Genomic DNA, 24,547 nt, shown 5'->3' on the forward strand with positions numbered 1-24,547 from the left:
GCACAGCACAGCACCTCTAAGCAGGCACTCACAGAAAGCACGATTATATATATTTTTATATATTTACATGGGGAAGGGGGGGAAGCTAAAATAAATATTTCACTGTTTACCTCAGAAAAACAAAGGGGAGGGGGATGTGGAATCCAGCAGGAGAAGCTGGAGGCTCCCGAGGCGCCGGGCTGCCGGCAGCTCTCCCGGGAAGGCAGCCCAGGCCAGCAGAGGGTGGTGCTGCTTCTTTGAAATTTCAGCTTCGCACAGCTACGCCTCTCCATTGATTCCGGGAAGCTTGAAAAATACGAAGCACGCGATTGTAAATAGTTATTTAGGGTGTCTCACACTCGCAGCAGGGTCTCTGTGTATTGTCTGTCACCTTGGCTGTATTAACAGGCCATAAAATCTACAGAGCAGCATCACCCATTGGAAGGAATCCTGTCGCTCCCAGCCACTGCCTGCAGCATTCTGGCAGTGCTGGGGATAAAAATCCCTCCAGGCACACTGAATGAGCTTTTCTCCTCATCACTGATTCTAACAAAAAAAGTGTGTACCTTTGAGGACACCTTAACTCCAGAATACGGAAACAAAAAGCAAGAAGCACCAGTTATAGAAATTACATTGAATTAAGCCATATTTATGTAAGAAAATAAATAATTCTTTGTAAAAGCAAGATAACTGTCTGGAAAGTTTAGTTCCAAAGAATGACTGCAATGGCAACCTGGGGACAAACCAAGGCAGGTTATCTGAAGAAGCTGAAAAAATATATATTGCAAAAATCCTCACAGAGGCCACCTAAGCTACATGGTGGTACCACAGGTTGTACTGCAGCACTTCATCCCACTGTTGGTAAATTTTAAATTATTAAAACCCTGCTCTCAGCAGTCTGAACTGATGTTTGTGTGCATCACAGCCACCAGGCCCTCTGGGCCCAGCCAATCTCAGCAGCAGTGACCTTCATCTGATGGAAGCCCCAGCCTGGGAAGCACGCTGCAAAACTCCACATGCTTCCTGCTAACCTCAGTGCTGGCATTTGTTAGTGCTGGCAACGGGCTGAGAGCTGCTCTTGTGCAATACTTTATTGTGTTTGTCTCCATTTTTCCACCAGCCTTGCTCAAAATCAGCCCTTCTCTAACTTTATTACACATGTTTTAGGAGTCCTAAAGATTTTCTCATGGCTGTGGGCTGTCCTCCTTTTCAGTCACATCCACAGAAAGGACAACTCTGAAAGGAGAAATTGCTGCTCTCCTTCCTCCCCTGCTTCAGAAAGGACCTAGGAAGCTCCCAAAACTTTTCTGGTGGGGAGAGGGAAGGGCTCTGTGATTCCCAGCCACAGCTTTGGCCCACTGTGCCTCATCCATCACTTCCTAGAAGCACAACACCATTAAACAATAGCAGGGAACGCATCCAACTCCAGCTGCTCCTGGGAAGGATGACATGAAGAGCCAGCAGAACCATGGAACTCAGCATTTCCAGCAGCAGTCTCCCTCCTTCCTTGTGTGCCTCCAGGACTGCAATTCCTCAAGGGCTCTCTCCCTTCTTTGAAGGCACCTGACATCGTCTGGGAGCCTTCAAGATCCTCTTCTTCACAGCAGGTGAGAAATGGACATAGGGAAGATCAGTCCAGAGTAGGATGTGTGTGACAGGAAGGGGTTGGGAGGAGCAGATGAACAAACCTGAGCAGCCTGGGAAGTGCAGTTTGACAGTTCCCTTTTTCATGTGCTCTTTGCACCCACACACCAAGCAGCCCTGTCAGGAACAAGGCAGTTCACGTGGTTGTTTACATTAAAGGGCTGCTGGATTGGGTCAAAAAACTGAGAAATGGAACGTAACAATTAGTAGCACTGGCCATCCCATTCAATCTTTTGTTTATCCTCATTAACAAATACCTATATTACAAGAACATACTCATTATAAGTAAAGCAAGGCAAAGGTTCTCCAAGTTTAGTCACTCTAAGCTCATATTCTATAATCTTTTGAGTTAGGGTATTAAAATTATTCTAATTTACATTTGGATATTGAAAAGTCAACTCAGTATCCTGGTGCATCCTTAGTTAAACTTGGTACTTTAATGGATTTTTGATTTGTGTTACGTGGATTAATTAAATGCCTTCCAAGGGTCAGTTAAAAATGTACAGAAAAGGCTGAATACTCATGCTAGAGGTGCATGTTAAAATTCCAGACAATGTACTTGAAAACTTGAACCTTAATTTGACCAAGCAGCGCTTTCCTGCAGCTGTACAAAAATGTTTACTTTTTCCCTTAGGTATCCCAGTAATAGAAAAAAAATCAATTCCCCTATCTACACAAATCCCTGAGTGTATGCAATTAGGATGTCAAATTCAAATTTGCACATTAGGCTTTCTTTTAAAAAAACACAAAGATAACAAATTGGAAAGCAAAACTATTAAAATTATTACTAAAACGCTCTCTCCACCACAAATTAACGTAAATCACTTCTGCACTTAGGCTATTTTTAGAAGGGATCAGAGCAAACTTTAAAAAAAGCCCAGACTAGATGCAGATAGTGACAATAACCCTGGTAAAGTTGCTTAATCACAAGCCATCTTTCATTATCTCATGCTCTCTAATCACTTCTGAAATAAGATACTGTGTGATGCAATGCACCCAGGTCTGATGATGGAAGAGGTAATACAAAACAATTTTATTTTTAGCCTTCCTCTGAAATCAAAGATGTTGACAGAGTCTGGATGTCTGCCCAACAGGCACTGTGCTCCTGGTTCTTTCAGCCAGACAGAAAAACAGAAAGAGGGGAACACAGCAAACCAGCAGGACAGGCAGAGCCCAGGTTTTACACTTTAGCCCAGCATGGATCCCAGTCAGGACAAACTACACTCCACAGTTCTCCCATGTAAAATCTGCAGAAGGACCAGAAAGACAAGGAAAATTCTTTTCTTTCCATGCAGTTCTTTAAGAGTCAAAGCTGTGTGAGAAATGAAGAGAACTTTTCATATCTTATTTTTTTTAGGAGCCTGTCAGCCTTAGGCACAGTCACCTTCAGAGCTGGTCCTGACATGGGGGACTTGGACTGAAGCATCCAGCATGCACTGGTTTGGGGCTCTAGAGTTACTGAGCTGAATTTTATTAAAATGGCACTGAGGAAGTTATGAACTGTGATGAGGAAGAATTGAGACTCATATTTCCTTTGACAACAGAGTCTTGTACATGATCCCAGAATCTCCAGAACCTGCTCTGCGTATCCCTCCTTCTCTTGTACTGTTTATTTAGAGGTGCACTCAAATGGGAAAGGAAATGAAAAGATTTGTTCATTGCTACAGAACATCCTCTAAAACCTGTATGAATAAACAGTCCTTAATCTTGGAATTGCTATGGTCACTCCTGTCTAAAATTAATGCTTGGATTTTTATAGCCATTTCATTTGGGAAGCTTTTATTATATTGGAACTTTTAGTATAAGAAAATATTCCATGTTTATAATGAAAACACAGTTACTTTCTCTAGTTTTAGGTACTTAGTGACAAAAAACAGCAATCATTGAATTATCTGGACTTGACAGGTAATCTTAAAGGAAAGAAGAACAGCACTGGGATGCTGTTTCCTTCTGTTGATGTATGTGAATATGGGTATCCCATGGTGGTAGGGAACAGAGGAGGGAGCTTTCAGATAATTCCCTCCTTTAAAAGAAAGCATCCAAAACATTTACAACAAAAGAAAAATTAAAATTGTTCTTTTAGACTTCAAACTGTTCTACTTTCAGAAAAATAATTTCTAAATATTTAGTGACTGTCAAGTATGTGAGGAAGAGGAAGAGTCCAAGCACAAAACCAGGGAGTATTTTATTATGCCATGTACCAAGGAAAACAAAATAACCAACAGTGGAAGGGGACAGCCCACATGATGTAAGTCAGGAAGATAAACTCCCCCAAGAAAACAAGTTATGAGCTAAAAAAAGAAACTCCCATTAATGCAAAACACATGAAACATCATAGCTAAGTAAACATTCACTTGCTGCACAAATCACTAAAATGCATAAGCAGGTTCCAACAGCAAAACCCAAAACACATGATCTGATAAGATGCAGCTACCAGATACAATTACAGAAGAGCAGAGAGGAGATGCTTCTTCCTGAGCTCCTGTCAATGAGCAGTGCAGCTCTAAAGGATGTGCTCCACATCCTGGGATGCAGCAGCAGGCAGAGAATCCAACCCCCAAAATTCCCCCATCTATCCCACAACTACAGCCTTTTTGCTCAGCACCATCACAAAAGCCTTTCCCTTAAGTTTTCTGTCCTTTTAATCAGTTTCTTAAAAACACTTTAATTATTGCCTTTGGTGCTCATGAGCTTTGAAGCCTGTCACAGATTCAATACTGAGCATATGAAGTCTCTTACCTCCAATATTCTGGATAATTATTGTAGTTGCAACAAGGACCTATAAAAAAATTGATTTCTTTAGAAAGGGTAAGAAGGATAACTAAAATCATCTGTCTAGAGCAGGCATAAACCACATGTGCATTATCTTAAACACACCAGATGTAGCAGTGATAACAAGTCCTGAAAGGAAGGGAATCTTCTCCTTAGTGAGGAGTTTAACACATGGAAACCAGCACAATCTAAAATGAACATGGAAACAAAACTCTTCCTGAAAATATCACATTTTTATTCTGAGACAAAGCAAGAGTAATTCTACAGTGAAGCCTGTTGTGCACAAGAGAAGGTTTTTAAATCACTGAAAATATAAGTGCATTCTAACTGGTATCAGGTGAATACAAATGAAAATTATAATTTATCTCTGAGAAGACAGCAGAGATTTGTACTATACTTCCTTACTCCTGAATATTTCTGTCAGGATGTCATTGTTTTTTAAAACTTGTAAACCAGATAGACTTCTCCTTAGCACTTGAGATTATTCACACTGGACTGATATGGAAGCAAAACTGATCACAGGCTATTAAAAAACTTGTCTGGATTAAAAAAAAAAAAAAATCTCCAACTGAAAAAAAAAACCTAAAAGTGGCTATAAAGTTTTTCCAATGTTTTCTTTTGAGTTCAGCTGTAAAATACCATGATCATGAGCTTCAGTTTTCTTTCTACCCACTGCCCTTCTTGATATAGGACATTTCCTAAATGAATGCTGCCATTAAGTCAACTTGGAAAAAAATTAAGCTACAGCAATGAGAAGAAATACAAATTTGGATTTTTGAAAAAAATAATTTCATATTTAAATTAATTCAAAGTCAATTCAAAACTCACCAAGGAAAGGAAGAAAAAAAAATGATATCTTGGAATTTGCCATAGATGGAAACAAATAGTTCACACCTTTGGAAAGGGAGAATCAGTAATCTTCCAACAGCAGAATATTTCCATTCTTACAAAAAAATACATTTGAAAGGAAATTGTAAGTCAGGAAGATAAACCTGACTAATTGCTCTAGTTCAAGAGTAATTAACCAGTAATTTACTCAAACCAAGCTGCCAGTTAAAGCAAGGCTCTACACTGGCCTGGCAGTATCATCCCCTGGGTGAGGGAGAACTAAGTACTGCTGCAGAGAAAAAAAGAAAAAAAAAAAAAGTCTTTGTGCCTGACTGAAGTGAGAACTATTCAGGGACAGATGAGAATTAAGAATGGTTGTGGTGAAGTAGAAAAGCCTAAAAATCAACAAGATCAGTTAAAAGCAAGGCATTCAGGAAGCAGACCTCAAATACAAGACTTAAGAGTTACTGGATTGCAAAGAGAAAACTGTCTGAGATGACACACTCAGAAGCAGCAAAGCCTGTCTGGCAGGCAAGTTTTAAGAAAAATGTATAAATATCAAAGATGTTTCAAGTGACAAAGACAACTGTTCCAGAAAACAGCAGTTCACCAGGAAAGCTTGGTGAACTTTGATTATTTTATCATAAGAACAGCATCCCACCACAGAAATATTCCAGTGCTCTCCATGCACACTGAAAATAAAAGGCCAGGTCATTTTCAGCATGGATTACTTAAAATGGAAACAATGAAACAGTATATTAAGAAGAATTTAAAAAAAAATACAAAATACACACATTGACTATGATGTGAAGCTGTGAAATCTCCTTCACTTCAGCTTTTAAATAATAGATTAGATAAGCATCTGCCAAGAATGGTTTATGTATGTTCAGCCCTGCTTCAGGGCAAAGGCAAGTCACATTTTAGTTTCTTCTTAAGCTCTACATTTCTGAGACTTTTTCAAGTACTGGCTCATGGTTAATATGTACAGAACAGCTCCTGTAAAAAAATAACTGTGTCTTATTCCTTGCTATTATCAAAGTTTATTATCTCTTGAGGTTGATCACTTGTTAATTTGGTCAATAAATATTGATCCTCAGACTACACTCATCTGCTCATTAATGCTAATGGAAGCCTTACAAATACCTGATAGCTCAGGTTTAATTCTCACTGACATTTAGATAAAAGAAAGCAATCTCTAGCCTGTTAAGGTAAACTGATTTTAAAAGTTTGCCTTGTTTCAGTACAACATTAAAATCACACTTGTGTGGGGTAATAAACCTGCTTTCAGTAAAGTGTAACTGAACTCAGAGCACAGAATTCATAACATTAAATGTGCAGTATTCACAGGCAGTAACTTCACTGTTGGGAAAGAGAGATTCAGAATACACCACCAAAAGTATAATAGTTAACATTTTGATTACTCTTGTATTAGAAATGGCTATGTTTGATGGAGGTTTTGGTTTGCTGCTTTTGTTTGTTGGTTTGGTTTTTTGGGGGTTTTGTGGGTTTTTATAATCATGAGATAAAACAAGTAAGAAACATTCACGTGAAGAGCTTATTAAACAAATACCATGCATTATATGCACTCATAGATGTTCCTGTTGTGGAAATGACATGAAAAGCCATCCCTTATCTTAGATCCCTATGAAATGCTGAAACACCAACAGCAAATCCATCCCTTTCCTGTCTCTTAACACTTTTACAACACAGGCAGGACTGTATCCAATCTGAACCTTGAGCAACAATGCCAGTGAGCACATTTGTACAGACAGCTGAAAGTGAACACTCTGACAGGAAAGCAGCACCAAATCTTGCATTTAAGGAGTGTAAATTTAACTGAAGTTGGGCTTCCACAGAGCAGACACACAAACTGAAACCAAGTGAAAAGCTTCAGGCTACAATGGATTTTTCAGCATACCATGGTGTTAGTAATATACTATTAATTTCATTTCTATTTCTTTATTATGCAAAGACCATTTGCATATCAGAAGCACGAGACCAAGAAGAAGAACAGGTAAAAACTAACACTCACCCTTCCAGTTGATCCAAATGCAAAAAGACCAAGGTCTTCATAAGAAGTGACAGCTGTTGGTATGGGAAAAAAAGAAAAGAGCTAAAATATCTCTAACTTGAAAAGATTGAAGGCTCTATTTTTGGTCCCTTTTCCCCTTATTAAATTAACAAAATTCAGAATTAAAATAATATTTCATAGCACTTTTTTACTTACAAAATGGCTTTTATATTCACCTGTACTCCTGCTACAAAATACAGCTATATTTTCAAACATTCAGAGACTCTTCAGAAACTCAATTTAGTATTTGCAGTTTCAGTATTTAAAATATAATACTAGTACATTAATGGCAAATTGCCTTCTCCCAGAGATTTTCTTTGTGGGTAAAGAATTATGAAATTAGCATTAACAATTAGATATAAGATATTTTTGTATTTTTTATTTCTTAAAAGAGCATTTTTTTAAAATTAGGATGACAACAGAGGATGCATTTTCATCTTTGTACAAATATAAACATTACCATCTTTCCAGCTTTTAAGAACTAGGCCCTATCTATTTTCAAGAGAGCTGAAGGTAAACACCTTCTTTAGCTAAAACCTATTATTAAAAAAACCTAAAAGAAAACCCAAAGCAAAACAAAAATCCTGCCCTTACCTGCACCCCACTTGGATAATTACATGAAAACAGCCTGTGGTTTCCTGTATAATTTTGCTGGGGTTTAGCTGAAGCTCACTTCTATTATTGCTGGTAACTCAAAACAATCCCTTCTCAGAGAGAAGGACGTCATATTAAAGCCTCTCATTGTTACTCTGTATTTTGTTATTAGAAATTCAAGCAGTATCAAAAAGATGAAAGTTTTCTGAGAAACACCACTCATTTCTTGGGATATAATAAAACACCTGTGAATACTTCAGAGGGTAAAATTAATCTCAAACCCACACAATTCTGTTGTCAGGACACTTGGTTTCTCTGCCTTGGTTCTGTTTGGTAGGACACTGCTCCTGCTCTTGCCACAGCTTTAATGAGTGCCTAGCTGTGCAAGCTGAGCTTTTCACACCTGAGTGAAGCTCCATCCTCTGAGTAAATGACACAAGGCATGGGAGACACAGGCACCTCACACAGATCAGATAACAGCACTGGAGCCTCAGACTTGCCCAAGCTTAGGTGGTTTTATTTCATTGAAGTTCTGCACAGAATCAGATCAGTACCCCCGAGGGGAAAAGAACAAACCAAAAATAAACAGAAACCAAAACCAACAGAAATTCATGGATTTTCTCATATGATTTTCTCAAGGGAAATGTTTCCCCTTCTGCTCTACTACAGACATCAGCACACTATGACAATATAAAAGAAATAAAAAAATTAAATGGGCCAGAGTCAGTGCTCAGCATAAACCTGGAACTGTGTCTAACAAATATAATTTAACAAAAAATATGTCTTACTAGATTTACCCTGTGTTTTTCCTAATTTCCATTTATAAAGTAGCTAATCACAAGGAAAAAAAAAGGCATTTTAGGTAGCCATCTTCATTGCCATTAAAAAAAATCAGAAAAATAGAAAACATATTTAAGAGCAAATTGATTTTACCACGTGGTAATAAATATACACCACACATATGTATGAGGAGTTCTGAGCAAAGAGAACAAAATTTTCCACAAAATTCCAAAAGAGCAATGTGAAACCTTAAGAGTATTTTCTGTAGTAACTGTTTCTGTCATCAGTTTAGTCTTGTGAACACTGGGAAGCTCTATCATTTGATCTCATTACTTCTGTAATTTCAAGAATACATGGAACAAAATATTTAGTGCAATTTATATAAAGATAAGTAAGTTCTGCCTGAATAGCTTATTTTTTATCATGTTATTAACACTCTGTGGAAATTATCCCTTTAAATGTGAAGGGGCAAGTGTAGTACCAGCAATATTTGTGACTGACCCCTAAAATGAAAAGGAAATAACAGCTACAAAACTTCAAAGTGCATCCCACTTAAATTCCCAATTCTTCTGCTTTACAGAGTAAGCTTAGCCTTTATCAGCCCAAAACAACACAGGTCATACTGAATCAACACCAGGACAAACACTGACTAAACTAATCTCAACTCAACACTTGACACTTGGCAATATTTTTTTTTGCTAAGCCTTTTGGTCTACACAAATCACTTGATTTTGTCAAAGTCCAGACCAACATAAATGAGTAACTGGAGACACTTCTTTATTTTTGAACTGCAACTAAAATGCCTGTGCTTAATAAATCCTGGCCTCTGTTTAAAAGGGAATTAGTATTAGTGCTTTCTTTTCAAAAGGTGTTTTATAGGTCATCTCTTCCCTAAATAATAGTTTAAAAACACTTGCAACAGTTTCTCTTCACCACCTTTTAATTTTTTCTAGCTTGTTTTTAATATAAAAAAATACTAAAATTTCCTTCCAGTTTTTCTCCCATGGATTAAGTTTAATACTCTAACACTGTTTACAAATTAATATAGATTTTTTAAAGAAGAAGTTTAATTAAGTACTTTGGAATCAAACATGTACAGAGATTTTACTTTGTCAAGGTACAAAGGTTTTATTTCTCACTTTTTAAAGACAGTGTTCCAAGGAAAAACTTTGAATGCTATCTAACATTTAATTACTTCAATAGCTGACAGGAATTATAGGAAATATAATCTCAAATCTTATTTTAAAAAATCAAAACACAAGAGGTCATAAATCCAGCAAAGTTATACAGACATAGCTCTGGCGCAAGTCCTACCTGCCAGCATTAGGTGATAACTAATTATTAGCTTCAGACTAGAGGAATTCTTCATCCTGACACTTCAGCTGCATGCATTTCAAAAATGCTTTCCTGAGGTGGACTCCTGCCTTTGGACAAGAACTGAGGAGTTAAACCCTTCATTTCTATCAGGCATCTGAGTTCAGAACATCCAAACTCTTCTAGCTTCAATAAACTTAAATCCTTAGTTCTCCCCCTCATCATAATTCTTTTGAAAGAATCCATTTTTTTTACTAGACAACAGCTTAATGCCACTTACTGCCCATAAAATACAGAACTTTTCAGCCTGAAGTAAGAGGTTTAAAAGGCCATTAAAATTACCTGAAGTCTCTCCTTTTTTTTTTTGCTTCTCATGTACCTCTCTAGCTTCATGTTTCAGGTTCTGACTCCTTTCTAATAAGCAGCACTCCAAAAGTAGAAAAAAAATTACCAAAGACTCAATTTCAAATCATCAAGCAGCCAACAATACCAACCATAAAAGGAACCCTACCTCTGAGGGGTGTTTTTTAAGAATGTATGAAGAAGATCACTCAACAGGTGAGGACAGGAGCAGCAGATCTAAAAAGAATCAGGAAGCATCATCTGAGAGACCAAAGGCAGCTAAAGAAAACAAAGCCAACGAGGAAAGAGGCAGAAGTTTTCTCCCACCACCTTTGAAAAGAGAGGAAAACAGATGAGAGGGAAACAAGCAGGGAGACTTCCTGCTGTAACATGATCTTTGTGTAGCAGAAGTCAAGTAAAGACTCAGTTGTTTCAGCAGCAATTAAAAGAAGCAGGAATTAAAACAGGAGCAGATTTGACTGCAGATTATTAGAATGGGTTGTTTGAACTGTCTCAAAGCAGTGCAGTTTCCAAGGGCTGCACCATAACTTCTCATTCAGCATCAAAAATGCTCTATAAGCTGCATGTACAAAGCACCATGAGAATAATGATAATCCAATATGACTGAAAAACCTGAAAGGTTTCAAACCATGGACAAAAACATATGCACAACTTCTAGGAGAATGAAAGGCTGCTATTTTATGGCTCTTAAGCATTCATTGAAAGCAAAACGCACACACTGAAGTAGAGAAGTTCAGCCAGCACCAAAATAATTTTGCTGCAGAAATACAGGATCTCTCTGGAAAGATAAGAGAGGCATTTGGAAAAAAAATATTAAAAAATTTAGAAACCAGTCAGTTTGGCATTGGCTTTGCACAAAAAGACTCAAAATACTGTTTTTAAATGGCAGATATTAATTGTTAAAACAGTAAATATTTTAAGGTCAGTCAATCAGACACCACTGCTAACTGCAATCTTTATACTGGGTCATGTCTCTGTGATAAAACTGAGGAAATACTTCAGAGCTCACTGTCACATAAATCCTTTTCACTTACCAGTCTGAGTGCACATACTGAGCAGGAGAAACACAGAGTAAGAAGCAAGGCTGGCAACAATCAGCAGCAAGATGCTAAAAACCACAAAATATTCACAATTAAGCACTTTTACAGTACAATGCACTTTCGAGCTTTAAGAATGCTACTCTTGCAAGAACTAAGCTACAGGATTTCCTCATTTTTTAGCTTTTATCTGCTGACTATGGTTCACGTGGTTTCTGATCTTCCCAATATTTGCCAAGTTGCCCTGATGTGTGGATTACAGAATGGCCATAACCATGGGAGTTTGTGTGTGCACTTATACACAAACACACATCCCCCAGTTAAGAGAAACCAATGGAATATTTATTACCATTAGGAAATGGACAAAGTGACAATCTCAGTGACTTTGGCCCCATTACCCACAGGTCAGCATTTGCAACAAGATAAAGTGGAAACAAAAGCACAAGTTGATTCAGAGTTTTCAGCTACATATCCATCCTGTTCCATAAGGCCTATTCTTGGAGCTAAAGGAGATCAAAGTTTTGAAATGAAAATATCAATCTATTAGGAGTAATGGCCAAGAAATTGCCACCCTGTGGCAATTTAATGCAACATCTGGGTAGGATTTATAATAGGTCAGATCTGAATGACTAAATCAAAAAGGGGAAGATATTAATCAACAATTCTGAAAGGCACAAGCTATTTATTTCTTCCTCAGATTTGTACAGGAGTGTCAGTAATCAAGTTTCGTTCAATTCAAACCTACAAGGTTAGTTTAAAAATGAGTATATGTAAAAACTGAAAACTTACCTAAACCCCATGATCCCTGTGTTGGCCATGGCATAGGATAAGCCAAGTATCCCGCTGCCCATGATTGCATTCATTAAGTTAAACACTGAGAAAGCAAAGGAAGAACCATGACTTGAAGAACTCTGTGAAAAGGACAGGAAAAAAAAAAGTACAATTAGTGAAAGAAGTCTTTTGATCTTTCCTAAAATGAAATTCAAGGGAGGAGGCAACAATCAACTTCTCCTCCTCTAATCTAAAATCTCACTTCTCATTCTGAAACGACGCAAACCCTTGAGCACACACGATGCCGCCCCGGGAGCATCTCCAGACGCCCACAGCCCTGGAGCACAGCGAGGGCAGAGCGCAGAACGAGCACAGCAGGATTCGGGACTGGGAGCAGGCGGTCCCTGCGTGCTCCAGCAGGGCCCACGGCAGCACTTCCAGCACTCAGCAGGCAGGGAAGCGAAGGGATCAGGAGCAGCCATGGGACCAGAGACTCATTCCCCCCTCCTCCAGGTGATTCTCCCCTCCCTGGTGCTGTCACCGCGGAGCCGCCCCTCACAGCCCCGTCCCGCCCGCCCTTTGAACCCGCGCTCCCCGAGCCTCCCCTCAGCGCCCAGCGCAGCCCCCTCAGGGCGCTCCCTCCCCGCCGCCCCTCACACGCACGCTGCCCGGCGGCGGCGGCAGCAGCGGAGCAGTCTCCCGGTCCTCCTCCTCGTCCTCGTCGTCCTCCTCCGGCCGCTCGCGGGCGGACAGGTACCAGCCGCGGGCGGGCAGGGGCCGGACCAGGCCTGACCCCCAAGGCGGCGCCGCCGCCATCGCCCCCCGCGCCCGCCGAGCGCCTCCGAGGGGAGCGCCGGGGGCGGGGCCAACCGGGGGACGGGCCCACGAGTGAGGGGCGGGGCCGTTGCACCCCGTGCCCGCCCAGCTGAGGGACCATGGAGGGGCGGGGCATTATGGGCGTGGTCACCTCCCGGCCCCGCCCAGCCCGGCGCAGGGGCGATGACGCGCGCGCGCGCGGCGCTCGGGGCCTGGCATGAGGTGAGGGTGGGGGCGGCGCGGGGGGGATGAGCGGGGGGAGAACATTCCCTGAGCATTCCCTGAGGGGAGAACGGGATAATCGGGGATCGTGGTCCTGAGGGAAGCGATAGTGTCTCTCCATGGGTGCCTTGGGAAGGTAGCGGCAGTGGCCTCCAGCCAGATCCAGCGTTGCGGGAGGCTCTGACTTGTGGGTTTAATCCAGTACCGAGAAGCGACAGGATGAGAGGACATGGCCCCAGGTTGCGCTAGGGAAGGCTTAGTTTGGACATTAGAAAACATTTCGTCACAGAAAAGGTGATCAGACATTGGAACGATGTCCGGCAAAGTGGAGTCACTGTCCTGGAGGTGCTTAAGGAAAGATGGGGCGAGGCACCCTGTGCCACGGTGGTGGGTGCTCGGTCACAGTTCGAATCGATGATCCCAAGAGTTTTTTCCAGCCGGTTCGATTCTCTGAGACCCACACCACCCATTTCCACCCCCAGGAAAAGCACGGGGATGCTGAGGCCTCCGGCTGAGGGATATCTCCTGTGCTGCAGGGTGAGCAATGCCGTGTGCCTTTCAGGTGGTGTGCTCTGCCAAAAGCCTGGCTTAGGGAGATGGGCGGCCTGGGACAGGTACGGAGTGCGGCCAGGAGCTGGGGTTGGGGCGGGACAGGGATGGGAGCAGGACCAGCCTCGGCAGGGTTTGGGCACGGCAGGTTTGTGAAGGACAGAGCACACAGCCTGTTGTTACCCTGGGCAGGGCTGAGGGAGGCAGGCAGGAGAACCAATTTCCCTGCAGAGCCTCTCTCTCAAAACAAGCTTTTAAAAAAGTCAGGAGGAATGCCAGCCTCCAGCACCTCCTAAACCGTTGGCTCCTATCTTGGAGCAGCCAGTGCCAAGGCAGAAAATTTGGCCCTTTTGGTTTGTGTCTAGTGGAGGAAACCATTTAGAGAAGTGTGAAGCCACTTTTCAAGTTTCCATCCCGTAGATGAATTGGGGCTCAGTGGCAGGAGCAGACATTCCTGATGCTCCTTTGGACCTTAAAGGGGACATTGCATTTAATTAATGACCTTTCTGGCATGCACCTCATGGAGCAAAGATCTTACAGAGCATGGGAGGCAGAAATCACCAAAGAGTGATCATGACCACTGTTGCTAATAACTGTTTTCTAGCAACCACTGCTTGGTAATGAATTTTAACAGACACAAGAGGGATCCAACAGGAGTAGGATCAAGACAGTAGAAATCTTTCCATTTGGCTTACTGAGATTAATATCACATTTATTAGAACAAAGAGAGGTCATTGTTTTTTGGCAGGAGGGGATTATTTCGCTGCTTGAAGTCAGTTAACATTTGAGTCTAAAAGTACATTTGCAAAATAACAAATTTGCAGCATATATTTCATAATAAAGAGCTTTACTAAACTATTGTGGATTGTTTGGTACAGATGGAAACTCTGGTTTAAGAGAACAGCAAATCCATGTGATTTGCAGCCTTTTAAATGGAATGATTACATAATGTCTATAAAATGAATAATTTCTCTTCTAGGACTTTGTGGAGATTGGGATACTGTGCCAGACTACTGAAAACTAATCATTTTAGGACAGCTGCATCAAATACATCATTTCCAGCAGTTTGGATGCTATTGGCACAACATTCTGGCAGAATACCTGGGCTCTTTGTAGTAGTTAAAAAAAATACTTTGTTCACAATGCCCGAAACCGTGGAGGATAAAACTAATCCAGAACTGTATTTGCCACATCCTGGAGTGCGTGGGATGACACTGCTCAACAGAGAGGCTTTCAAAAGGACACTGGTTGTTCCAGCTCTTAAAGTCAAGAAAGAAATTGTGCATAGTGTGCTGAAGTCCCTGAAACAATCTGTACTGCAGCGCCCCGGCCTCAAGCGGGTGGTGGAGGATCCAGAAGATGAGGACAGTAGGTTTGTTATCCTGGATCCTCATAAAGTACTGGAATTCTCATTAGGAGAGTCGGAGCAGCAGGTCCTGAGACAGCTCAATGTCCTTCCTGAGGTGTGCAAGTACCACCTGGAGCTGAGCTATGAGAATTTCAAATCGGAGGAGATCCTGCGAGCCGTCCTTCCCGAGGGCCAAGAGGTCACCTCTGGGTTCAGCCGTGTTGGCCACATTGCTCATTTGAATCTCAGGGATCACCAGCTGCCCTACAGACACTTGATTGGTAGGCGAAACAGCTCCTCTCAGGAAGGAGTTTGTGTCATTTGTATATTGTTAAAAAGTTACTGTACTGAGGGGCAGTTCCCTCCTCTCACAGTGTGGTGCTCTCACTGCACTGAGCCCTGGGCCAGGGTGAAGTGTGTGCCTTGGAAAGGGCACAGCTGCAGCCACGAGTCATTAGAGGGAGGTTGTTCCAACACACACTTTTGTTAATTTACCTGTAAACAGCAGGTTTGTTGTGGCTATTGTAGAACATTGAAAGGTCCTGGTCCCTTAATCATAATTATCTCCCACCCTCTCTTTCAGGCCAGGTTTTAATGGACAAGAATCCAGGAATCACCTGTGTAGTGAATAAAACCAATATTATTGACAGCACATACAGGAATTTTGAAATGGAAGTGCTTGCTGGAGAGAACAACCTGGTGACCAAGGTACAAGCCTTTCCCCCATGGTGTTTTAAATTTAATGTGCTAAACCCCAAAGGAATCTTCTGGAGAGGTGTGAGCTGGGATGCTGCTGAGACCGTTCCTGTGCACAGTGCCCTTACTGGCACCTGAGCCCAAGGGTTGGCTGTTACTTCTGCATTACTTTGTCCTGGTCTGCCAAGGGCAAACTCAGCCACAGAGATCAGGAAGGCATGTATTCTTCCAAGTCACAGCCTAGATTTAATGATGTGGATTTGATCTAAGAAAATCCAGTTTCCTAATTTCACCAAGCCTTGTACAGTGGGTGGTACAGAAATTTCTGTCTCACCAACTTTGCATCTTAGGCAACATTTTGCCTTTGCCTTTTTCCTCTCCTGTCAGCAGCAAGACAAATCTCCTGTCTCCTCTGCTCTGACATTTATCAGGTGCAATCACTGTGTAACTGCCAAGTGTTCTTCACATAGGGTTTCTTGTCTGTAAATGGAAACTTGGCCACTGCTTCCACAGAAATATTTTCTCTTATCTGTTAGCAGCTTTATACTTTCAAAGGAGAAAACATGAGATTACCAAATAAAAAGTTGAATAGCTTGGTGGAACATCCTGTTCATGCTGAGAGAAGGCCATTGGATTGTCAAGGCAGCAGTGACAATTGAATATTATGCAGATGGTGTCACCGCACACCTGGCACAGCACGGAGCTGCAGAGACACTTGAGGGTGTTTCTTTCTGGCAAAGCAAACGATGTGGTGATCTGGATCCCAAGTTACTGTACTTTGGAATCAGACAATTCCACATGCTGGTGCAAAGAGAGTATTAGCTTGCATCCCATTCTCATCTGAATAAATACTGTTCCTTTTCTGGTCTGTTCTTGAGATAGTGGTCATCCCAAAGCTTGGGTTTGGATCAGCTTCCAGACTCTGTCACCTTGGGAGATGAAATACAGTATTTTTCAAGCTGCAAAACTGGCTCCCAGTGGCTTTGAATTTGGCTGACAGTTCCTGTTCTTGGGCCTATCATTCTCAGACACTTATTTACTGTGTGCACTTCACAAAGGAGGGCTTGAGGCATCTTTCCAAGGTCTGCTTTCAATAAAGGAGCTGTCAGCCAGCCACAAAGCTCTTGAAAACCCTCAGATTTTTGTAGGGTCATTTTAAGTTGCTGCTTTATTTCCACCTGGTGATTGAGACCTGCATAAAGCCAGCCATCAGGATTGATACTGGGGACCTGGCTGTTTCGAATGAGTTGATCTGGTAAAGATTTAAGATCTGTTTATTTGATTCCTCAGTTGATCTGTTTATTTAAGATTCACATATGCTACCATTGGGACATGTTACCCTTCGATAAGGCACCTTGGGTTTGAATTTTCCTAATCAGTGATAATGCTTAAATCTGCCTGGCATTTGAACACAGAGGCTTAACCAAATGTCTTGGACTTCCAGGTCAAAGAAAATAACATTTCCTACGAACTGGACTTCTCCAAAGTGTACTGGAACCCACGCCTGTCCACCGAGCACGGCCGCATAGTGGGGCTGCTCAGGGCCGGCGATGTTCTCTTCGACGTCTTTGCTGGTATCGGCCCTTTCGCCATCCCAGCGGCCAAGAGGAAGTGCCGAGTGTTTGCCAACGACCTCAACCCCGAGTCCTACGCCTGGCTCCTGCACAACTGCAGGCTCAACAAAGTGCACACCAAGGTGAAGGCGTTCAACATGGACGGCAGGGACTTCCTGCGGGGGCCGGTGAGGGAGGAGCTCAGCAAAGAGCTCCCGCTCCCGGGGGAAGAGCACAAAGCTGCGTTCCACATAGTGATGAATCTGCCAGCTCTGGCTGTGGAGTTCCTGGATGTTTTCAGGCATCTCTTGGTCGGGGAGCCCTGCAGCCCTGCTGGCCTTCCCACTGTGCACTGCTATGGGTTCTCGAAACACAGCGATCCAGCCAGAGACATTCAGGAGCGAGCAGAAGCTGTGCTGGGAACCTCCTTGGCTGGGCGCTGCTCCACTTTCCCGGTCAGGAACGTGGCGCCCAACAAGGAGATGCTGTGCCTCAGTTTCCAGATCCCAGCAGATGTGCTCTACAAGAGGCCCTGCCCTGATGAAGGTAAGGAGCAAACCTCCTATGTGGCATTGGGATTTCAGGCTGCACCTTGTGCTGCCTTGGGCTGGTCACACCTGCTCAGCGCTGTGGGCCACCCCGGGCGTGTGACAGTGGCGTGGCTGTGGTGCTGAGCACAGAGGTGGCCGGCAGGACCGAGTGCCTGCATGTGTGCAGCAGCTGCAGGGCTTCCTCGCCTTGCTAACAGCAGCCTGCTCCTCTGATCCCAGCATGAGCCTCCCCAGAAAAATGGTGGACTGGACAGGATCACCCCACAGGCCATAAACCAGACCTTTATGCCTCAGGTTAAGGCTGAGGGAGGATGGGGACTCAGTGATCCTTGTGGGCCCTTCCAGTGCAGGATATTCGGTGGCTCTGTGATCTAATGCCAAGCACACATCTCTGTTAGCTCAGCCCTTCCGAACTGGAGCTGTGTTCTTGCCCAGATCAGTGCACTTCCAAGGGACTGCTCCCAGCTCTGACCTTCTCCTTATGCTCACACAGACTCAGAATTGGTTCTGTACTTGATTGAGTTTAACTGAGACACAGATACCCTGGAGATCTTCAGTGCTGGATTTGGTTGTTTGTGTTTTTGTTTGGTTTTGTTTGTTTATAATTGTTCATTTAAGAAACTGGTTGGTTTCAATGATAGTGGGCTTTGCACTCCATGACAAAGGGAGCAGAGGGAGGCTCTCATCTGCAGTTACATGAACTGGAGGAAAGGAGGTTTTTATAAAGCTTTAATGCCATGAAACTTATTTTTATGCTGTTGTCAGATTGCACTGAAATGTAGCTCCATACAGGTTTTTGCAAAGTCTTTTTTGGCATTCAGTAAAGACCCCCCATTATTGCTCTAAGAGTTTTAATTTGTGACTGTTAATCCTGATTTTAACTCTCATCTCTTCCTGTTAAATCCCTTAACAGAGCTCCCTTTTCCAGAGCTTGTGGTAGGTCAGTCTATTTACTGTACATTAAATAACTTACTTTTTCTAACCTTTTCCAGCAAAACCAGCCTCAAAACGTCTCTGTACCAGCCAAGATTCTTCAGAAGAGAAGGTACTGAGTTGAAGACCAGAGCTATGGTGACTATCTTAGCTTTTGTAAGGGGTATTTGGAGTGCCTCTGTTAACAGAGTTATAAGGAGCAGAGCTGTGTTTCCATTGAGCTGCAGTTTTCTTTTGGGAGCCTTGTTTCCTGCAGTCACCTTTTCTTATTGTGGGATCAATTGAAATTGCTATACAAAAAATTAAAACTTTATTCTCTTAAAATAAATGTGTTTTGGTACTTCTCTGCTCTCTATTGTTTCATGCCCTGTGCTAACTCAGTGGCAGGGCCTGGTGTAGTTTTCTGCTGTAGCATTTCGATAATGTGCAAGTTGTGGGGAGAACAGAGTTTCATGTCTTGTCAGGTCTAAGAAGGTGACTGATAACAACCCCTGCCCTGGATTCTCCCTGACAGATGTGTTTTGGTTTCAGAATATTGGATTATGGCTAGCAGATGCACAAACAGCTCTTGTGTAAGCAAGGTAACCTTTCAAAAGCTTAACCTGAGATACAAAAAGGGCCAAATAGCCCAACAACCTGAGGTTTTGAGTAAAAAATTATTTTTAACACCAAGATTTAGTTAGGGATTAGTTGACTCCTGACTTTGTGTTTGCCCATGGTTAGAGCCAGAAAGACTTTAATGTCTTTTGCATGTTTGCAGATAAGTTCATGCTCTCATTGCAGTTCCAGGCTGAAACCAGCACCTGAAAAACAGTTCTGTCCTCCTGAAACCGTGTCCTCCCATGGCTTTTGTGCCTCTGCCCTCTCCCAGCTCTCCCCACCTCTGCCTGCTCCCCTGCTGCAGTCCCTGGATGATCTTTCTGGCTGGCTGCTTGTATTCTGCAGGGATTTGAAAAGCCTCTGCCTTTGATTTCCTTTTCTTACCCATCCAAACTATTGTTGGGCAATGTCAACCACAAATAGTTTGTTTGGCTGGAGAACTCGGCTCGCCCTCTCAGTTTCAGATATTTTCCCTCAGCCCAGGCTCTGAGCTACGCCCAGCAACCAGATGTCTGTCACCCTCCTGGCCCTGCTGCTGTGGCCCCAGCCCTGAGCCTGCATCCTGCAGCATTTTTGGTTCTCACCCAAACACCACCAAGGGCCACGGATTTGTTTTGCTGGTGGCTCTGTGTGACGGCCTTTCCTTCCCTTGGCCACGCAGGCGGCGTTTGGAGCAAGCCCTCACAGGCAGGTTCCTGCAGGATCTCATTTATCCATCCCCAGGGAGGCTGTCCTGGCTCACCCGGGTATCCTGATCCCTCCCTGGCCTGCACTGAGCCCCAGCACTCCTCAGCCCTTCAGCACCCGGCCCTGCAGCTCCAGCCTGAGCGCTCTCCTCCCAGGCACGGCTGTGCTGGGATTCTGGCCCAGCCCTGCTGCTGTGCTCCGCTGCCTGTCCCGTTTCCTGACACCTCTGCTGCTCTCCAGCTGCTGCCCTCCCCCTTTCCTTAAACATCTGAAGGCAGCTCCTGTTCTCCAGGGCCCCCCACAAACACTGCTGGAGTGATAAGGCAATCACTCCACCACTCTGGAATGGTGCAGCCACCCTGGGATCCCTGCCTGACAGACTGCAGGTCCCTGTGACTTCACATTGCTCCACAGCCCAAATTTAGGGCTTGGCACCACTGAACCAACCCAAATCAGGCTTTGATCACCATTTCTGGGCCAAGCCTGTAAAATATGCAATGCTGATTTTCACTACTGTGTCCCAGGACAGGGAAGGATTTGAACTGGTAAAATTTTTTTCCCTGAAGTACTGAATGCCAATGTTATTCCAGCAGCATAACTTCAGTTCAAATACCAGTCTAGCAGATACATCACTATGCTCATAACCAGGGGTTTTCCAGCTTTCTGTGCAGTTGCCAGTTCTGTGTACAAGAAATGACATAATAAATAACAGCCAAGCTACACACAAGTTAATGGGTGTATTGAAATTATAAATATTAATATGCATATGCACTTCTGCATTCATTAGGGCATGACCTTGGGCTTTATAAAGTGACTATGAAGAGATCAGTGGTGAGGTGCATCTTTGCCAGTCTGGGTGAGCCTGGGAGAGGAGAGAAAGGAGAATAGAGGAGGGAAGGGTCTGATCTCCTTACCTCTGCCTTCTGCAACATTCCTTGTCAGCAGTTGTTCTGGGCACAACCAAGGGGATTTCAAAGGGCAATGGGAATTTTGCCATCTCCCCCCATTTTCTTTAAAAAGAAAACACCAAGTCTGGAATAGATCTCATTCATCCCTTTATTACAGCATAGAAAAAATACATCCATCCAGTGCACTCCTCAGAGCAGGATTCAGTAGCTATGAGCAGGTGGCCTATAAAACACAGCCAAGGTGGCTGTCCTGAGCAGGTTCCCACCTCCTGCACTCGGTCAAGGCTCCATCACAAGGAGCAGGAAAGGAATACAAAAAGGATCACATCAGGTGGCAGGGACCATCCCCAAAGCCAAAGGGATGTTCCCACCTAAGGAAGCTCCTGAGTTTATGACAGAAAAGTTGCAAATGGAGATAAACAGAAAAAAGCAGACATACAAAAGCAAAACAAACAAACCCCAAAAGGGAACCCCACAATTGTGACTACTTCAGTGACTCTGCCTTGTACTGACATTTCTTAGATTGCTTCTAGAGCACCTCAGCTGAAAGACCTTGAGCTAAAGCTTTTTTTCCAAGCAAAGGTAAGAACCAAGTGACACACAGAGGAAGGATCCCACACAAGAGCTGTGTCAGCATATTTCCAGAGTTTCTTGTCTCATCCAGCTGGCAGGAGGAAAAACCCACTTGTCTAAACTGGGAAAACTAGTTTTATGGGAAGAAAATGCAGGCTTGAATATTGACACTAAATGTTATAATCAAAATGGCATTTAAATGCTTGTGCAAATAAAACCCTGCAATAAGAGTAAAACCACAAACTTTATTAAAGTCTGGCTTTATTTAAAAAAAAATTTACAAGTGTATTTCTTTAAGCCTCAAACGTACACAGCTCAGTTATTCACATCTTCCATTAGATGTGGCTTATTGCTTCAGCCTCCCTCAGCAAAGTGCCACATGACTAACGAGTTTCCCCTTCCACAAGAATGTATCTACGATTTTACAGAGCTCCGCTGCAGAGGGGGTTTGGTTTTTCCCTGTAACACTTGAACGCAGCCGAGTTTGCAGCAGAGAGGGGCACAGACAGAGCAGCGAGTGCAGCCCGGCCGGTGCAGGCGGCAGCGATCCTGGCCCCGCTGGGTGTCCCTTGGTCACAGGCTGCTGCTCCCTGGCTAGCTGGGGTGCCAGAAGAGCCCGCTGAAAGCGTCCTGCAGGGCCCGGTGACAAGCCAGGGAGGACGTGTAGCCCCCAGCCAGGTCCTGCGGGGAGGCGGCTCGAACGTGGGCGAGGTACCTGCAGCGAAGAGCAGCGTCATTTCAGAGCAGAGCAAACACACCAAACACCGCTGGAGTTCACAGCACAGCGAGGTTGAGAGAACTTTGTAGGAGGAAGCAAGGAGATGGAGCTGCCCACTGCCCACATCGGAACAAAACTTGTGTGAGTTACAGCAATGACACACCTTCAGGCAGGCTGCCCCAGCCAGTGCTCTGGTGGCACAGGGCTAAGGGCACCCAGGGGTTTGTGTTCTCTGTGTCCACTCTGGGGGTGGCTCATTGCCCCACTCCCACAGGTCCTGCCACGACAAGGACACCACCAGAAGCTTTCCTGCATTCCCCCAGGAACAGGAGGGTTTCAGCTCTGCCATTTAATGCCACACACTCCCCCAGGCTGACTGAGCTGGTTGCTCTGATGACCACAGGGCTGAGCTTCCTTTGCTTGCTACCTGCGCCTGGAGCCCACTGACCCTGGGAATTAGATCTGTGGGAGACCACCATCACTTTGGCTAAAGAAAGTTCTAAACTTCCCCATTAATTAATCATCATCACCCAACTGCAGAGCCATCTAATTCTACCCCAAACCTCCCAGTGCACTGAGTGTACATGGAAACACAAGCTGACATGGAAGCAGGGAGCCGACATGGAAGCAGCAGCTGACATGGAAACACAAACATGTTGCCTGTGCTGGTACTGCCACTCTTGGCTCCCCTTGGCTCCTTCCAAGGGCTCCACCCCAGCCACACAGGCAGAGCTCCTGCTAAAGGATGGCTTCATCCCACACTGTAACCCCACAGCTCTTGCACCCCGTGAGACAAGTACAAGACAGATTTTTCCAGCAGTTCTGCACCAAAACCCCATTAAACAGGCAGATCCAGAGCCCAGCAGGAGCAGCACAAGAACCATCTCCCATCCTGACCATCAGACACAGCCCCATAAACACCAAGTGCCTTCCACAGGGGCGCTTCAGCCGCTGTTTTGATTCCTCACTTGGTACATGTTGCTCCTGGGAAGGTTGAGTCATTCCACCTCTGGCTTGGCAATCCAAGCATAAACTTGCAAAACGCACACAGCCTTTTATAATGTTATCCCAAGAAACCTAAAACAGCTGCACTTTTGGCAGGAAAATACAGGACCACCAGTAAAATATCCAAAACAGTTGCATCTTTTAATTTATGACTGTACACTGTTTCCATAAAGAGTATATAAAACAGGTCAGATTTTATAGGTAAGACATAATAAACAGTCATACCCATTGATGCCATAAAGCATAGAAAAAGAGATTACTGAGAAATGATTAATTACAGTTTTAAAAACTGTATTTCTTGCACCTAATAACCACAATGCACAGACATGAGCAATGTTTCTGAGGGATTCTTGGTGAGATGCTGAAGCTGAGACTGAATTCACCTCCTGTGACTGAGTTGAGGTGTTTTGTACCAAGCTGTGACAGAATCTGGCCCTCACTGCCAGACATTGGTTCCCATCAGCACAGACACAGGCAGGAGAGCACAAAGAAATAATAAAATAAACCCTTTTAATAGTGCTCAGTCCAAAAAAATCTACAAACACAGCAACAAAGCTGGTCCCATCTCTTAATTTGCAAGGCGAGGTGATCTGCAGAGAGCTCCTGGTTTGTGGCAGAACACATTTTATGGGTTTTAATGTTTTTTTGGGTTTTTTTTTTTAAGATTCTTGTTACGTGTCCCTTAATATTTTAAGAGGAAGATCTCATCCTTCCCAAAGGACTTTTAAAACTGCTGTGGGAAACAGGAGCTCCTTTCCCCAGCTAGGAATGATGGGCACTGACAATAACAAATAATTTCCTTCAAAATGCTGGTGTGAAACTACCTCTACCCTCCAAAACAGAAAGTCTTATAAAAATCAGTTCCCATCTCACATTTCACTTCTATCATATTTTTTTCATTGCACAACTTCATTTTCCCCTCTTGCATGAAGCAGTCCAGTGAAAATGGGAGTATTTTACATTTCAATATTAACAAAGGTTGGTTTTGTCTTTCTCATTACTTTTCTTATCTTCCCTTACTTATATATCACTGAAAAGAGAAAAACAGAGTCTATTGTTTCCCTTTTTCTAGGACATCTGAAATTGGAGCATTAGTTTCATAAGACAACCTGACTTCCAGCCACTGCAGCGCTTGTAGTTAATTGGGAGGTGATCTCTAAAGCAATACAAAACCATTGCCAAAAAGGCTCCCATCGACTTTTACAGCACAACCTGCCCGAATTCTCCTTACTCCT

At 43.4% G+C, this 24,547-nt stretch overlaps 3 protein-coding genes across 7 annotated transcripts in view; 1 reads left to right on the forward strand and 2 right to left on the reverse strand.

Moving 5' to 3' along the window:
• SLC38A6 (solute carrier family 38 member 6) overlaps window positions 1-12,969 on the reverse strand; it is a 37,899-nt gene extending 24,930 nt beyond the window's left edge. Inside the window, exons 1-5 of one of the 3 annotated variants that reach the window (XM_018907118.3) lie at window positions 12,817-12,969; window positions 12,172-12,293; window positions 11,380-11,453; window positions 7,256-7,308; window positions 4,363-4,402 (exon numbers count right to left, since the gene is read on the reverse strand). In XM_018907118.3, the coding sequence (XP_018762663.2) occupies window positions 4,363-4,402; window positions 7,256-7,308; window positions 11,380-11,453; window positions 12,172-12,293; window positions 12,817-12,969 (442 nt within the window). Of the gene's footprint in view, window positions 1-4,362; window positions 4,403-7,255; window positions 7,309-11,379; window positions 11,454-12,171; window positions 12,294-12,415; window positions 12,680-12,810 lie in introns of those variants that run through there. The other 2 variants (XM_050975159.1, XM_030240042.2) reach the window with 2 other exon arrangements.
• Window positions 12,970-13,103: 134 nt separating this feature from the next.
• Window positions 13,104-19,149, forward strand: TRMT5 (tRNA methyltransferase 5). 3 transcript variants are annotated; one of them, XM_018907117.3, is made up of 6 exons: window positions 13,170-13,191; window positions 13,674-13,728; window positions 14,720-15,369; window positions 15,672-15,796; window positions 17,229-17,883; window positions 18,881-19,149. In XM_018907117.3, the coding sequence occupies exons 3-6, from the start codon at window positions 14,811-14,813 to the stop codon at window positions 18,943-18,945; spliced, it is 1,404 nt and encodes a 467-aa protein (XP_018762662.3). In that variant the 5' UTR covers window positions 13,170-13,191; window positions 13,674-13,728; window positions 14,720-14,810; the 3' UTR covers window positions 18,946-19,149. The 3 variants fall into 3 exon arrangements, with proteins under 3 accessions (XP_030095901.2, XP_018762662.3, XP_030095900.2); XM_030240040.2 differs by having other exon boundaries at window positions 13,172-13,191; window positions 13,674-13,805; XM_030240041.2 differs by lacking the exon at window positions 13,674-13,728 and having other exon boundaries at window positions 13,104-13,191.
• Window positions 19,150-21,146: 1,997 nt separating this feature from the next.
• The window catches only part of MNAT1 (MNAT1 component of CDK activating kinase), a 118,872-nt gene continuing 115,471 nt past the window's right edge, over window positions 21,147-24,547 (reverse strand). The window contains exon 8 of the mRNA XM_009101658.4: window positions 21,147-22,304. Within this exon, the coding sequence (XP_009099906.1) occupies window positions 22,184-22,304 (121 nt within the window). The 3' untranslated portion in view covers window positions 21,147-22,183. The remainder of the gene's footprint in view (window positions 22,305-24,547) is intronic.

This window comes from Serinus canaria, chromosome 5 (assembly GCF_022539315.1).
Source record: "Serinus canaria isolate serCan28SL12 chromosome 5, serCan2020, whole genome shotgun sequence".
Classification (NCBI taxonomy): Eukaryota; Metazoa; Chordata; class Aves; order Passeriformes; family Fringillidae; genus Serinus; species Serinus canaria.

Coding starts and splice junctions, on each gene's coding strand:
- TRMT5 (XM_030240040.2), top strand. Junction 13,806..14,719: donor AGATGGGCGGCCTGGGACAG/GTACGGAGTGCG, acceptor TTTCTCTTCTAG/GACTTTGTGGAGATTGGGAT. Junction 15,370..15,671: donor GCCCTACAGACACTTGATTG/GTAGGCGAAACA, acceptor CCTCTCTTTCAG/GCCAGGTTTTAATGGACAAG.